The sequence below is a fragment of the Gallinula chloropus genome, assembly GCF_964237585.1.
Source record: "Gallinula chloropus genome assembly, chromosome: 1".
Taxonomy (NCBI): domain Eukaryota; kingdom Metazoa; phylum Chordata; class Aves; order Gruiformes; family Rallidae; genus Gallinula; species Gallinula chloropus.
This window is the reverse complement of record NC_140085.1, coordinates 205,179,839-205,197,276: the sequence shown is the minus strand read 5'-3', so window position 1 is coordinate 205,197,276 and position 17,438 is coordinate 205,179,839. Positions and strand designations below refer to the sequence as shown.

Genomic DNA, 17,438 nt, shown 5'->3' with positions numbered 1-17,438 from the left:
TTTATGAAGTTTTTTTCATGTCTATTATTTGACTCCTCTGTAACACGGCCACATTTGACTTAGTAGCTGTTTTGCTGAAAAAGAATGAAAGCTACTTCACCATTTCACTAACCTGCTTTCAGGTAGCTGTCATTTCCCTTTAATTTTGTGTTTATTATAATTTATAGCTAAGTAACAGAGAAGGAGCTACTCTGACTTTTCTTTTGAGGCCAGGTACATTGCAGGAGCAAAACTTAGAAGCATTATTTACTCGCCATTCGAAGAAATACATGTTATTGTGGTTGCTTTCTTATTTAATTGGGTTGAAATAGAATCCAACATCTGATCTGGGAATACTTTTGGCTCTGTACAGTAAATAGGCTGTTTTCTGGCTCTCTTTGGTGAGTAGACTGTGTGAGTCTCATTAATTGAATAGGTGAGTGTAAGAGGCTTCTGTATAAAAGGCTTGTTGTGGTTTAACCCCAGCTGCTTGTTCACCCTTCTGCACTCAGGGCATGGGGAGGAGAAAGAAAGAAAACTGGTGGGATGAGATAAAGACACTTTAATAGGATAACAAAGGAAGAGAATAATAATAACAATAACAACAGTAGTACAAATCACACAAATGCGATTGCTCACTGCTTGCAAGAGGAAAATAAAGCAATACAATGCCCGATCCATTTCCGACCAGTGAATCTGAATCTGCTTCCTGGATTACTTCCTCAGTTATATGTGTAGCATGATGTTGTATGGTATGGAATACCCCTCTGGCCAGCCTGGGTCAGCTGTCCTGGTCGTGCTCTCCCAGCTTCTTTTGCACCTGGCAGGTTGTGAGAAGCTGAGAAGTCCTTGTCACTACAGCTACCTGGCAGCAACTAAAAATATCAGTATGTTATCAACATTATTGTCATAATGAATTCAAATCACAGCACTATACTGGCTACTAGAAAGAAAATTAACTCCATCTCAGACAAAACTAGAGACTAATATAATAAATTAATATAATATGCATTCACCTGTTTTTCCAGACAGAAGGCTCATCACAATGTCTTCCGATCTACAGAATGAATGAGCAAAAGACAATGCAGAAATGAAAAGGACAATGCTCAGTAAAAAATTAGCTCTATCTCAGCTGAAAGCAGGACAAGGATACAGTTTATATTGTTCATTTTAGCTAAAGAGGAAAGATGGGGAAAACAGAATGGGAGCCACACCTATCAGCTGATTTTTCATTTTCTAAACTCTATTTTTATTTTGCAGGTGATGGAAATTAAAGGACAAATGATTCATGTGCCAGAATCAAATTCAATTTTGTTTCTGGGTTCCCCCTGTGTGGACAAGCTGGATGAACTGATGGGCCGAGGTCTCCATCTTTCAGACATACCTATCCATGATGCTACTCGTGATGTCATATTGGTTGGGGAGCAAGCAAAGGCACAGGATGGCTTGAAAAAACGGATGGATAAGTTGAAGGCAACGCTAGAATGCACACACCAAGCCCTGGAAGAGGAGAAAAAGAAAACAGTAGATCTTCTTATTTCTATTTTCCCTGAAGAGGTGGCTCAGCAGTTGTGGCAGGGGCAGCAGGTTCAGGCCAGGAAGTTTGATGATGTCACCATGCTCTTCTCAGACATTGTTGGCTTCACTGCCATCTGTGCACAGTGCACACCCATGCAGGTCATCAGCATGCTGAATGAACTCTACACACGATTTGACCATCAGTGTGGATTCCTGGACATCTACAAGGTAATATTCCTGAGTAAGCAAAATTGAAACTAAGATAGAAAAAAATCCCAGTTGCCATCTTCCTAAATTACAGACTTCCCCTATAAAACTGGAAGGGCAATCTTTTTGTTTTGAATGAAAAAGATACATTTGAAATATGCCAACTGAAAATCAAATGCTTTGATAATGCTGAGCTGTCATCATGGTTCCCTCATGGGAATGCATGCCTCATTTTCCCATTTTCCTATAGGAGCGTATACCTACTGGTTATATCCTGGTTTCCTTTAGGTGACACATCAGCCACGGTGTTACAAGGGTATGAAGTGCTCAGTTATGATCGTAGCCTAAGCTGCAGCTCTTGGAAGGCACACAAATGTTTGAATGGTTTAGGCACTTATCGTCCACTGAAGGAATTAAAAATTTTCCATAAAGAGCAGAACATTCACAAGAAAATAGTGCTGTAAGAGATTAAACCTCCTGAAAACCAGGAAGAGGATAGCAGATGTCAAGTCATCTGGTAAATGAGTTCTAGTACATGGAGTGAGTGGGTCATGGCACTGGGGTGTCATGCCCCTTTACTGATCTCCAGAAATGAAGTCATGTGTTGGTCCTGATAAAGACTTCATCACCTTCACTCCTCTTCAGTGGATTTGGTGTCCAGTGTGTATTTAAGAGAAAAATGAGCAGGGGTAGAAATTGATAAATACAGTTAAGATTTTATCTGTGCAGTTATCCTGTGAAATCTACAGTGAATGTATTTTGTATATGGAATACCTTGGATTTTGTGATAGGAAAAGCAGAGCAAATTTCTTTTTATTACTGAATGCACCAAAGGAAAAATATGTAGTTGTGAAATTAGATACTGACTTGTTTTCTGTCTGAGTTTTCAAACTGCTTCAGACAGTATTTGCTGACAGGCCATAGAGAAAAGTTCTTCCTTCACAACAGCGCTGTCGTCCCCTTTCAACCTCTAGTATGTTTTAAAAGGCATCCAAAAATATTAATTACTCATGTAAATTTTAATTGTGGCTAAAAAGTTACTATACATACCACAGAGAGATTTGAACATGGTATGTTGGTAGAACAGCATGGTTGAGTAAAAGATCACACTGTATATAAGTTTTGTGCTCCTGGGCTAGGGGAAATGCTCAGAAGCCAAAAGGCCACGTTGGGAGAGGACTGCAATGGAAGGTACCAACACTCATTTGAAAACTTAGAGTGATATAGTCAAAAAAGAATCAAAGTTTGATCTCAGTTTTTATTTATCTGATCTCACTGCACTGAAACTTGAGCCAACTCTGAGGATGGGACTCAAAGAACTTCTGACCCACAGTCAAGACTGCTATCTAGTGACCCTGTTTCACAGGCTGATCTGGTGCATGAGTGTAGTTACTGTTTTCCCAGATGATTAATTTTAGGTAACTCTTTTGAGGCATTTAGGACATTCTGAGTTGAAAAATGTGGTTGCATGGGAATAGGAAATTATGTAAAACACGATGACCTGTTTGGAAGGAAGGTTGGCTGAGTCCTATGAGAACATTAAGAAGAAATATTTATACATGGATCATGACTGCTGTGTAATTTAGACTGTTGCTTACTGCTTTGTGCCACTTTAAACAGAAATGTGTTACAGTATGGAAATGGCGTCCTGACCAGTAAAATAAGATGATGGCTGCTGAGATAGACAAGATTTATCCATTCAGAAAAGGAATAAACTTAATACCCCCATGTAATTAAATGAGCAGAAGAATAAGAAAAAACCCTATTTTTCTGTGGAAGGATGTCTTACATCTCTAACACCCTTTCTCTACTGTTACTGCCATAATATAGCCAGTTCTTTCCTGGATCCTTTCATTTTTGCTCTTCCTCCATCTCCCTATTTCCTCACACCCCCGGGGGCTTCCTACATGTCCCCTGCTCTCCACACCCCCTTCACCCCCACCCGACCCCGCAGTGAGCAGGGCAATACTGTGGCTATTTTGGAGCACAGTGTACCCTTTTTCCTCCCTGCAAATCTTTTTTTCATTTGTGGGGTTTTTTTAACCAGACATCTAAAAAACTTACTGTGGAGTAAAGTGAAACTGACTCAGTTGAGCTTTGTAGAAAGACAAAACTCAGGCAATGAACACCTTTTTCCCTCAGAGAATCAGGTTAAAATAAAAACATGATTATTTTGAGAAAGCATTTGCATTTTAAAATAAAAATAGCTTGTGTGTTTATATCTCTCTTATTTGTTTCAGAATATTTTCTGGAAATTAAGTTTATTGTCAGGCAGTGAACTTTAGATATATATAAAAAGCCCACCCACAGCCCTTTGTACCCACAGCCTACCTCTTAAGGCTACAGAAATTTATCATTTGAGATATATATACATGAAACAGATAAATTTTAAAATTTGCTTGTTTTTAAGTAACATGGCAAGAATAATTTGCAAAGATTGTTTGCTGAGTACATCTGAATACCAAAGCCACTGCTTCATAAACCGAAAATTAAGCAAAATTCATTAGTTAAATTACATGCTGTAAATCATTCACCCATCTTTATTGTTATAGCATTTTGAATTCAGAACCTCGGTGCTTCTAATCTTGGATTCAGACAATGAATGTAATATTTTCAATTGTCTCATACTGTTCATTCAGGGATGTTTACAGAGACATATGGGACAGAAAGAAGAACAAAGATCCTCACATTTAACAAGTCAGATGTAGAGGGCAAGTATAATGAATTGTTGGATACAGAAAAGAAATGCTTGGAGAAGGCTGAACGGGGTTGAATTAGACTGAAATTTCTTGGAAACGAAAGTGAGTAGCTGTAACTGATGAGGAAGGGCAAAGATATCCAGTGGATGGATGCGTAGTTAAGAATGACACAGGCAGATAATGGCCTCAGAAAATGAACTTTGCAGGAGCATTTTGAATGAATAGCAAACATGGAGAAATTACATTTATCCAGGCTGAGGGAGAACATTGCAGTAATTGAGATGCATGGTGATACAAGCCTGGGTGACAGTTACAGCAATCTGGAAGAATCTGTGTTTTAGAGAGTAAAATTTTAGAAAGAACCTGCTTACATATAGCCTTGAAGAAAACATCAAAAAGGATACTCTTGGGGTAATCATAAAAGGTAGAGGATGTGAGAGAACTGAGGCCTGGCAATGCATTTGGAAAGTGGTGCTTCTGACTGAACTAATTAAATTTGGCTTGGAATTGAGGAAAATGAGAAAAAGATGTGGTCTAGCAGGGAGTGCAAATCAAAGCAATGTAGATGCAGATGCTTGGTAAGTTACTGTCTGTGGACATGCAAGTAGAAACATGGACTCTAGAAGCTGAAGTAATGGAAGAGAGAGTATCTCAGTAGATTTTGAAAGCAGTTGTTTTGGATAAAATATATACCGTTTGGCCTGACTGTTTGTGTCTTTCTTTTGACCTGGTTTTCTCTGTATGTTCCTCCTGTTTATGAGCCATTTAAACTATCTCTTTATCAAATATACTATGTAGATATGCTACAGCTATGTTTTCTGGCATGTAAATCTTAACTGTGCAGACTGAAATCCTCCCTGCTTAAGATTTCTGCAGCTTTTGTTTCTCCTGACAAGTAATATGTCTTTGACATAGGATCATTTCAAATATTTTTCTTGGTGAGTCCTTCTGCCAGTGTAGGCCTGCTTTCTCAGCAATTTTCTCTTCAGTTTCCTTTCTGAAGCAAGCCCGGTTCCCTCCCTCACCCTTTAACTACTGTGTGGAGTAGAAGCAGCACCTACAGTGGCTGTTTTTTTTGGCCATGCATGACTGTCTGGGTGGGTAACAACAAGCCAAATAGAGCAGAACTAGGGCTACTCTTGAAGATGTTGATTTCTTTGTCCTTTTCAACAGTAAACTATTGTCAGCTGCCAAAATTTCATTTCTATACATCTTTGTTGTCAAAATTTTAATTCAAAGTTTGCTAAATATTTGTTGAATAAGACAATGTAATTCCATGGGTTAATTTTAGAGTTAGAATTCGCAACTTTTTATGTGATTTTTGGTTTTCTCTTTGGGTTCATTATTTGGCTAAACTGGCATTCTCTCTTTCTCTGAGCAATGCCACATACATGGCTCAAAGTCCTTTACCAGCCTCCTTGGGGTACTCTTTGGCTATTATTGCTGGCAACATTATTTCACTTACTTTACACTGAATTATTTTAATTTTTTCTGAATGATATGGTTAGTACGTCAGATCTTCATTATCTGATTTATACACCAAACTCTGACTACGGCCTTAATTTTTGCTTGTTGTAGAGACCTGAGATTTAAAAAAGAGTGGGAAGTCTGGACTGCTCTGCAATCATTTGAGACTAATACTCACTAGTTCTTAAAAATATCATTTTCATTGAGGCTGTGATACAATGCTTCGAGGAACCTAATTTTAAAGTCACATTTTTAAAAAACCACAGCTTTACATTTTTACACTGGTACTTTACAGTGCAGAAAACAGTATTCATTTTACAGAAAATAACAGTATTTTCTCAGTGCTGTGACTATCCCTTCTTGAGAACTGCTATTTGTACATATTTGTATGTATGTTTTTAAGCTTACTATCAGTGCTATAATGACTAAACAATACTGCAGCGACACGAGTCATGAGCTTCAGACTGTTCTCAGGTTTTCCAGGCTTTATGTTTCTTGAGTAAAAATCTCCCAGTCTCTGAGTTTCCCTGTAAAATCTGTGCCCACTATTTTCCTCTTCCTCACTTCTGCAGTTTTCACCTTTTAGGTTCAATGCAACTGCATACCATTTTGAGAAGGTTTCAGATTCTTTTAGCTTCACTTTAGGCATCTGAAGAATGATGATTATTATGAAATGCAATTAAAATATGTAAATGACAGCAATACTCTTATATGAGCGATATTACAGGCATAGAATAATGTATCTTTTTAAAGATTAATAGGTGCAGTTTTGGGGATTACCAGTGTACCAGTAGGTGTTGTTTCTTCCTGGTAAAGTCAGTGGGTTTTGAAAATGTAATACAAGAAATTGGGTAATATAAGAAAACATTTCATTGCCCAGAAGCTCTCTCTCCATGGTGCTACCCAGCATTGTAGAGCATGCCGCTCTGTTCAGGTCCCGCCACAGAGGGGATCCTGAACCTTCTTCCTTTTCTTGCTCTGAGCAGGCTCCAGCATTAACTTTCTCCTTGAATTCTCTGGCTGTGCATGGATGTAGTTGCTGGCACAGAGGCTTGTCTCACTTCAGTATGAAGTCAGCGCAAAGCTGGCACACCTTTTTTGGGGAACTCAGAATTGTTCTTGGGTTGAGCTTTAAAAAAAAAAGAAACACAAAAGATTCCTTGGATTTTCCTTGCAGACCTGACATATCTCAAAAGATCCAGGATATTTTAAGACTTCCCATTACTTTAAACATGTTTTTTTTCATCAGGTTTGTGGAGGATTTACACTTTCTGTCTTTAGGGGGATGTGCAAATGAAGCAGACATGCAGGCTCCAGAACAGTTATTCTTTGCTTTATAAACATACAGACCTGCACAGAGCACTAAAACATCTGTGCATGTTCTGCTTTAGGCAGTTCATCACCCAAGAATCCTCTAAAGAGTTTAAGACTTTTGCTTCTGCATATAATTTCTTCTTCAGGAATACCATTCTTTTATATATTTCCTTCTCTTTTTCTCCATTGTCCCTCTTAATTTTTTCTTACCTGAAAAGTGCACATTTGTTTATAGGTGTCCTGGTCCATTTCTCTCAAGCTGCTTGGGAGCCTTAGAGCCTATGTCCAACTTGCAGATACCAGGAGTGCTTCCCAACTTGTCAGTTTGTGTGTGAACCTTGGCCATACCCTGATTCTTTAGTTGTATAGGATCCAGAAGTGTATTCTCCTTTGGGGCTCCCTGCTCCACATTGAGGAGCAAGGGCAAACATAGCAGCTGGACAGGAACCGTGGCTAAGAGCATGACCTATTGCAGCACATAGGTCGCCCTGGTTCTATGCTTTGTAAAATCAATCATTAATAATTAAAATCTTTGGTTTGTTTTGTCAAGTTTTCCCACCTTCTAAATTCCAGTCTCTCTAAGGAACTGGAGAAAACTGATTTTACTTTCCACCTATAGCCTAGGCTATTTCGATTTAAACAGTCCAGTCTTGTATCAGATCTTAACGATGTGTGGCACATTTGTGACAATGTATGTCTGCCCCCTTCATATACCTGGGCATGACAAGATGCAGCGTTCTCATTCATGCAAACAGCGTTCATAACTGTACCTTAATTTCTTAAAAGACTTGAATGGATATGGAGGATACTTAGCAAAGTTAAGAGAAACTAGCTAATGTATGAATTTCAAGACAGATAAGGCTTATGTAACCCCGAGGAAGATGTTGTTGTTCAGTAGTAGTTTTAATACTGGGGATACCTACAGCAAATTAAGACCACTCTTACATCTGGAGAAGGGCAGTCACATTAAACTGAGATGTATGTCTAAAGTTACGCATGATTATTTTAATATTTGATTATTTTTCTAAGCAGTTCTTTACTTTGACCTGGCAACTACCTCACATAAGGCAGAATGCCATCCAGGACGTTTTCTATTCATCAGACATATCTGGTATGATTTTTGCAATTTCATACTTGCCTACAGAAGAGAGAAATCGTTTATGCACTATGATGTTTATATTGTGACAGCTGTGTGCAAATGATGCTGACATCATGTAAACCATAAGTCTTCTACCATGTGTCTGTTTTAACAAGAGAAAAAAACCCTTTTAAGATACTAGATAATAAGTCTACATAGCAAGTACTATTTGTCTCTCTTTCTTTTGTAAAGAAAACAGCACTCTGAAATAATGTGTAGATGAAAGACTTCCTCCATATGTTGGATAATGAAAGATTTATGCTTAAGACTGCTAAGTAGGTGCTATAGAAAGAGTTTGAATACAGCTCTTCCTGAAAAATGCTCCTGAACTTGCCAGCATGTAGCATCATTAAACTTCCTAAAAATAAAATGCCCTCAGGCCTAGTAAGAGCAATTGCTTCATGATTAGTCTCTCGGGAAAGGAGCTGAGAATTGTAGTAAGACATTTCTTTTTAAAAATGAGCTTTACCAGTTGAACAGATTTCTGAAATTCATAGGTGGAGGCTTGGTATCCATTCCTGCTCAGATGGGAAGGGTTTTCTGTGTACTGAACTATTTCCAAAAGCAGAATGCAGTGTCATAAAAGCACTGCAGAGTTACCTTGGAACTCAGGCACAAAGTTTCACTATTCAGGAGTTAATCTTGAAAAGTCAAGAGACAGAAGCTAGAAGAACCAAACACTAAGGTAGAAAGAGTGAAGATTCTTGGGTCCATTTCTCAGTGTTATTCTCAAATCCCACCTTGGAAACCATTAAAACCTTTGAAAAAAAAGGGGTTTTTTTAATATCCCAGAGAATTTGTGAATCTTTAAATAATATTGTATCCAAAATATAGAATTAATTTATAGTAAAAACCCTCAGACCTAACTATTTTAAGCTGACAGATGTTGTTAAGCTTCACAGCTTTGCACAATTCAACTGTGTTTCAAAGCTTTTCTGCCAAATCTGTGCAGTAGAAAAACATACAATGTACTTTAAATGCAAACAGAATTAGGCTTTTATTTCTATTCACACAACATCAAGGAAACAAATGGGTTTTGATTAATTTGAAAAAGGTCATTATTCACTCTTTGTTACATAGACAGAAACATAGATCTATCTAGAAGCTACCTCAGGATCAAGTATACTTAGGCCACACTCAGTGGAGTCTTTTCTGAACTGCACTTGCATGACTTCCAGAAAAAGAGCACACACACTTCACCTCTCAGTGGAATAACCTTTCTAGTTTCTCTCCAGCATGTTCCTTTGACATTTCTTAGAATCTGTATTTTAGATTGACTTGGTCAAGTCTTTCTACCATAGGCTGCTCAAAAATACTTCATGTCTGCCCTTCTTCCCCCTTTGATTAATAACATAATAAACTGTGATTAATAACATCCCTGACCTGCATGCCAAAATGTGCATGTCAAGATACGTGACTTTTCAAGCTAAAGAGAACCTTGCAGTTGTGCTGACAAACAGTGTCTTAGCACAAGCAGTCTGCACAGTCATGCTATCTTTATCTGTTTTGGGGTACTTTATGGGAGTAGGACCATGCCCCCTGTAGTGCACTTTCAAAGGCAAGGGATGAGTCATACATGAGAAGGGAACAGCTTGCCTAGAGTCTTCTGAGCGATTCACAAAGTAAGCCTTCACAGTCTGTGGCCATCATGGCCTATACAAACCACATAAACTTCATTGTCATCCATTTCTCAGAAAATAGCATGCTGATGACAACATGAGAGGGATCTCCTTTAGCAAATAGTCTGGGCATGAAGCAGACAAATAAGCAAAGATAGATATTTGGGTCCTGCTAGTAAGTAGGTAAAAAATGAGGCTTCCAATTCAGGATGGAATACGTCATGCTTTGGAAGTTCATTTTTCTCTTCAGCAAGTATAGAAAGAGTATAGATGAGTAGCTTAAATGAGAGGTTTAATTTTTATGTGACAGACACTGGGTAGTGCAAGTCCCATCCTGAATTGCAATGTAGTAAGGTTATTACTGCTTTGCAGAGATATATTTGAAGGACTTGGGTAGAAGGACATATGGGAGATGTCAATGACATCTTGAGGTATCAAATAAAGGTTGTCAAATAAATTGCTTCCTTAGATGAGTGCTGAGATTGCTGACTTAAAATAAAACTAAAATGGAGAGGATCTCCCTCTTCAGTCTTTTTCCTATGCCAGAAGGTATCCTGTTTGCTGCTGAACTAGAACTCATGGACAACGAAGCCCAAACGATAAGTCTGAAACACCACTTTGCCATATAGCATGGCCTTTTCCTAATTTTCCTGCAGTACAACTTAGGGCAGAAAACAGATGAAAGAAGAGCCCCCAGGGAGATACTAATAACTTCAAAGGTTTCTCGTAGACTTATACTTGTGAGGATTTCATCTTAAGAGTGAATGTTGCTGTATTGCTTTAGAGGGAAGATGCTTCAGCTTTCATAAAAGAAATACATGACTTTAAAGTACTGTGCAGTTCAGTCTTACAGATGGAATGAAATATGGGTAAACAGAATAATGACAATTTGGGGAAGACGTAGGTCTTTACTGCAGTACCTGAGAACACTTCCCAGCTTCCAGTTACAGGTGCATTCCCATCCTGAATCCTGGCTTCATGATGGGACAAGACTTTAAAAAAAACACCTCCTTGTATATTTATATGTTCCCATGGAAATGCAACCTATGTGTGCAGAAAGCAAAGATGCGGTAAATCCGGGCTGAGGAGTACGTACGGAATTTAATCTAAGAGATGGGCGGGGACATGCCCTGACTTTGCTCTTTAAGGAACTATTTCCAGGTCTTCAAAACAAAATTAATATAGTAGAATTGATTTTGTTGTTAATGCAGTAAATGTTGTTCTGATCCTGGATTAGTCTCGGAGTGGAAATGAAACTGACATATGAAGTGTAGAAAGGGTCTGCACTGGTTCATCTGTCCATCCAGAGATCAGTTTTCATGAAGGACTGTGTGATTTCCCAGAACTTGCCCTGTCCTACTTGAAAAATTCACGTGCCTTCTAAAATTCAGTCTGCCCTTCGGCCTTTTCATGTCATCTTGTTAATTCTTTCTCTTCTATAGTTTTGAGATGGAAGTGAAACTAAATTATTTCTAACACAGAACTAGTGATCTAGACTATGCTCACAGTAGAAAGAGAAAGCATGATTTTATAGGGTGAGTGTGAATCTCTCAGTGTAAGATTCATCTTTTCCTGAAGAAGATGCTTAGCACGGGTCAGATGACTGCTGGAGTTCCCAATTCGGTTCAGAAACGAGAAAGAGATTGTGAGTAACTGGGATTTAGATCACTGCATTACAAATGTCTCTGGGTGGAGGAACTGAACCTCACCTTATCAACTTGCATCCTGTGTGCCTGAAATACTGTTTCTTCCCTGCTTGTACCATCTTCTTTTCACCTGTTTATTTTTACAGTTATTTAATCACGTTATATAGTTTACTGCCATGTTATTTTGTTTAATGCACAGTGTACTTTAGGTATGATGAAGTTTCATTACCTTCTAAAATTCTCTCTTACAATCAGCAAACCAAGTTATTCTTTCCTAATTTCATTGCTTTCTATTATATTGGCACCAGAATAACTCCCATCAACATCGAGTATTGTGCTGTCTCTTGATAGGCTCCTGTAGAATATTTAGATTGATTCAAAGCTTGACTTTCCATGACTTTTGCAAATGGATATGTTGATCTTTGTCCAAAGAACTATGCATTGCTCACTCTCATTGAAACAGTCAGTAATGTGGGATTGACTGCAAGAGGCAACGGAGTATTCAAGGCTCCTTGACATTAGTGCTGATTCTGTTCATTTTTGGCTAAGAAGAGAAATATTAACAACATTTCATCAACCAAAGAGACTGAGGTAGTAATTCTACTGACAATCATTAGAGAAAGATAAAGAAAGGCTGACATTCTGGCAGATGCTAATCTGCTGGGCGATCACCAGGGAAACTGTAGTACTGCAACTCCAAACAATACAGCTCTGTGCCTCAACTGAAGAATAAATTTAGTTATAATAAAATACACAGAAGAAGGACTTCTTTTTCAAAAATTTGTTTCCCTTCCCTCCTCTCCTCTTCCCTCCCCAAGCTTTCCTTGGGCAGCTTAAATATTACATCATGAAAAGTTCAGAACGTGTGGATAACTTTCAGCTGCAATTTTTCCAGTGTAATTTGTGTGTGGCAGATTTTTCTTCTTGCAATGAAAAGATACAGTATTAAAGTGAAAAATCAGCAGCTGCAGTGTAACCTCAATTATCTAAATGTCAGGGAAGATAGAAAAAATTTAGACTACTGAAATTTCAGATAATTATCAATATAGTTAATAGATATATTGGAGGACAGGGTGTTCCATATAGTTAAGTTTGGATTACAGCAGAAACTGCCATAATTAGTGCCTTATAATGGTCGATGTTTGACAGTATTGAACATGGGTACTTGGGGAAGTACATGAACTACATATGAAGTGTCAGATATATATGACAGGCTTCTTCCTAGAATTTTCATTTTCATGCCCTAAAATAGAAGGATTACGTTCTTTATCACTGCATTTGCTGAAGCACCTATTCAAATCCTTGGTCTGCAGAACTGTTCAATTGTTCGTTATAAAACTTGCAAAATTATTTTTATCTGAGTAAGATGTTGTGGTCAAGAATTTTCACAGGCTTTCTGCTTTCCTTATCCACAAGGATGCTGATTTCACATTTTCTTTTGCCTTCCCACCCTGCACTGCTGTCAAATTTGTCTCCAGGAAGATTTTCCACAGGCACTGAAAGCTGCTCTTAGGTCTCCCCAAAGGCATCTCTGCTCCAGGCTGAACAAGCCCATTTCCCCCGAAAAAGGCAGATATATTTACTAAGTAAAATTCTAGATAGTTTTGTTACATATAATATTTTGAAAGGAGTTACCTAACCAGTACACATTGCATGCGCTTAGAACAACATGTCTATGTTTGGATAAGAGAGGGGAAACCTGCATAGGGAACAGATGAAAGCAGAGGCAGATATTTTAAGATGGAGAATAACACACTTCTCTGCAAGGAAGAAAACCACACCCAAAACAGAAAAGTTACTTTTCTTAATAAAAGCTAAGTGAAGAAAGTGAAGAGCATTGAACTGTGATTAGCTAAGTCATTACCCATTTTCCTGATGTTTATTTCTATTTTTTTCTCTCAAGCTCTTTAAGAGAAAACTGATACCACCGCAACTGCTGTTTGTTATTATTTCAGTATTGTAAAATGAAACTTTATAGAATATCTCCCAGCAGTAGGAGGGTTTCAGGCTATTGGCAGATTGCTCATAAGTGATAAGAAACAGTTTAGTAATAAGCTTCTCTTCAGCTAAATATAGCATATACACTTTATACTGTGGCTGTAAACAGGGTGTGGAGTGTAGAGGAATGTTTAATATTCTAAGTTTTCCTGCCAATTTAAAATTACAATGATTATGAACACATACTTACTTAAGCATAAATAAATAGTTCTGGTGATTAAAATAACAGAATCACACAAGCAGTATTTGATGCATTGGGAAACTCAATTGAATTTGAAATCTAAGACTTTTTGAAAAAAGGGTAAGAAATGAAGACATGGAAAAGGCTTGTCTACGTTTAGTTACTCCGTTAGAACCTGACATATTCTGAAGTTGAATTGTGACCCACAGTCTAAGATCAGAGAAAACACAAAACCTGCTGGGGGAACTCTTACACCAATCTTTCTTCTCATTCCCTCTAATGGACCAAGAGGAAGTGGAAGTCTCTCTTGGTGGCCATTTGTCTGAGTTCATTTCTGTTACTGTGATTTGATGTGAGTGGATTGGTCCTGCTCAAAGAAGTACAAGGATTAAATGAATGTAAAGATTAAACCTAGATTACTTTTTCATACCATCTAGTGAGGTATAGGCTGTATTACCTACCAGAACTAGTATAAATGTTTTCAAGTTTTAAAGTCTACACATGTGGTAGAGTTCTATAGATAATCTATATATGTTAATCAAATAAACCAAGTAATCTTTGATCAGCATAATATATTTTTCCTGATTCGTGTAACCAATAAGTTTTCTGAAGTGCCCCTTTTTTCAGCTAGGATGGAATTAATTTTCACAAGGATCTGGGCGGAGAAACAACCAGGACAGCTGACCCAAACTAGCCAAAGGAGAATTCCATACCACAGTGTATAAAGGGGAAGCTGACTGGGGAGGGGGGAGTGGCTGCTCCAGACAGACTGGGAAACTTGTTCCAGGTGGTGAGCAAATTGTATTGTGTATCACCTGCTTTGTATATTTTTTATTAGCATTGTTGGTGCTATTTTCCTTTTCCTTCACTGTCCTAGTAAACTGTCCTTATCTAAACCCATCAATTTTAACTTTTTCTTCTAGTTCTCCTCCCCATCCCCCTGCAGAGGGAGAGAGGTGAGTGAGCAGCTACATGGTGCTTAGCTGCTGACTGAGACTGAACCACAACATCAAGGAGGAACATCCTTGAGCAAAACATGACTACACAATGTTTACCCATTTACTTACCAAAGTAATCCTGCAATCACATGATTACCTGTGTATAACATCAAGGTACCTGGAAATGTCCCGCAGGTCTTCATCCTGAATTGCACTGTAATTTTTTTCCCATGCCTTGTGACAAAAAAAGAAAAAAAAAAAGAAAAGAAAAATAAATTCTGGGTTTGTTCTGTATATGTACTTATCAGGAAGGTGCTGAAGGATGAATGTCCCTTAAAGGGATTTGGCTTGGTGTGGCGGTTCAGCCCCAACCAGTGACAGCACCGCACACTGCTTGTTCCCTCCCAGAGAAGAAACAGACAGAGCCCCCACGGGATGAAATAAGGAGAGTTTACTGACAAAATCACTGTGAAAGGGGAACAATAACAGCCCACAGCAAATTTCACTTACACCCAGTGATAACACAGAGTACTGCACAACACCAGGACCAACATGATGCCCCAGCCAAAGTCAGACAGCCCTGGAGACACCCAGGAGCACCCTTCCCCGACCAGACCCTTTTATGAGGGAGTGATGTCAGGTGGTGTGGAAAACAGCCTAAGCTAACTCAGCTCACCTGGGCTGGCTGCTTGGGGAGGTTAATGCTGGCCTGGCCAGAACCAGGACACTTGGCTATATGAGCAGTTAATTTTATCTCAGTGGGACAGTCAACTCTAAAATCACTAGTGCAACCTGAATTAAGGGTTTTATTTTTGGACCACCCTTTCAGGTAGAGAAAATGCTTTTAACTGTGTTTATAGTGAAGGCAATCCAACTTTTAATTTCCACTTTAGTTTTTTATTTTGCAAAAGAGTGTTGAGCTGTCTATATAGACAGAAGCATATATTATTTTAGAAGGGACAGGTATGAAATATTATAACCCTCAGGAGTGAGCTAATTAATACCTACACAGCCCTGTGTGTATTTTAGACATGGGTGCACAAGTACCCTTCTGAGGAAGGTGAAGGATCTGCAAGGAATATTCTGTTAAGGGTAGATTTCTTTTTTCCTGATAGCAATTTTTGAGTTTTCAGACCCATATTTTGTATATATTTAGTTTTAGTTGCAAGCCATTAACCCTTCTTCATAGAAGTATAATTTAACCCATTTAAAAAAAAGGAGAAAGTGCACACAGACTTACAACTCTTAAATGGAAAAAAGTAGTAATGAATACTCCACTGTAACAGTTATAATACATACTGGATTTTACAGAAAACTTTCAAGAGAGACAGGACTAAAATTAGAGCAGTTACTTCTTTCATTAACATTTCTGATTGCTGTAGGAATTTCAGATTAGAATTGCCACAAGAGTGACCCCCATGGTTGTATTTTTGTGCTTATTTACAAGCTGTGATTTGAAAAAGGTGCTAGTGAGATTCCTTAGACTGTTGGGATCCTGAAGAGAGATCTGTTATCTACTGAGGACTAACAGAAGCTGGATACTCCTCTGGAGTTTGATTACTGTACATCATCATCTTGAAGAGCCTCAGATAGATCCGAGTGCTGCTATTTTTAACCACCTTGAGTAGAACCTTCCTTTTCTCTTAATCCTATTGACATTTCCTTGAGTATTTATGTAGTAAGTTGTTTTCTGGTGGGTGCAGTGATTTCAGGATCTGCCTAGCAGGTAGTTTAGGGTCAACTATGAGCAGTGCTTTTTTAATTTCTGGTTCAATTTTTGCTCCCCAGCTGAGACAAGATAAATCCCCCTTTTTTTTCCCATGCATATGTGACTCATTGATGGGCATAGCCTGAAATTCTGAAGTGTGCTGCATCATTCTCAGTGCAGTTTCTATTTTAATGTCCTCATGTAACTTTATGAAGTTCAGCAAGGTCAAGTGTAAAGTCCTGCTCCTGGGGCAGGGTAATCCCCAATATTAATAGGGGATGAATGAATTGAGAACATCCCTGCAGAGAAGAACTTGGGGATTACTGGTAGAGGAAAAATTAGACATGAGCCAATAGCATGTACCTGAAGCCCAGAAAGCCAGTTTTATCCTGGGCTGCATCAAAAGAAATTTGGTCAACAGGTCAAGGGAGATGATTCTGCCCCTCTACTCTGTTCTTGTGAAATCCCACCTGGAGTACTGCATCAAGCTCTGTGGTCTCCAGTACAAGAAAGACATGGTGCTATTGGAGGGAGTCCAGAGGAGGGCTATGAAGATGATTAGAGGTCTGGAGCCCCTCTGTGTTATGAAGATAGGCTGAGAGAGTTGGGCTTGTTCAGCCTGGAGAAGAGAAGGCTCTGGGGAGACTTTATTGCAGCCTTCCAGTACCTAAAGTGTCCTACAGGAAAGATGGAGGACTGTTGACAAGGGCATGGAGTGATAGGACAAGGGCTAATGACCTTAAACTGAAGGAGGGGAGATTTATATTAGGCATTAGGAAGAAATTTTTCCCTGTGAGGGTGGTGAGGCACTGGAACAGGCTGCCCAGAGAAGCTGTGGTTTCCCCCTCCCTGGCAGTGTTCAAGGCCAGGTTGGATGGGGCTTTGGGCAGCCTGGGGTAGTGGAGGGTGTCTCTGCCCATGGCAGGAGGGTTGGAACTAGATCTTTAATGTCTGTTCCAACCCAAACCATTTATTGATTCTGTGATTCCATGAGATAATCAAATGAAAGTTTCATTAACAACCTGA

The 17,438-nt window shown here is 38.7% G+C and overlaps 1 protein-coding gene across 1 annotated transcript in view; it reads left to right on the top strand.

Annotated features, from left to right (window-relative positions):
- The window catches only part of GUCY1A2 (guanylate cyclase 1 soluble subunit alpha 2), a gene marked incomplete at both ends in the record, with an annotated part of 151,320 nt that overhangs the window by 84,914 nt on the left and 48,968 nt on the right, over positions 1–17,438 (top strand). Inside the window, one exon of the mRNA XM_084277537.1 lies at positions 1,240–1,725. Coding sequence (XP_084133663.1) covers positions 1,240–1,725 — 486 coding nt within the window. The remainder of the gene's footprint in view (positions 1–1,239; positions 1,726–17,438) is intronic.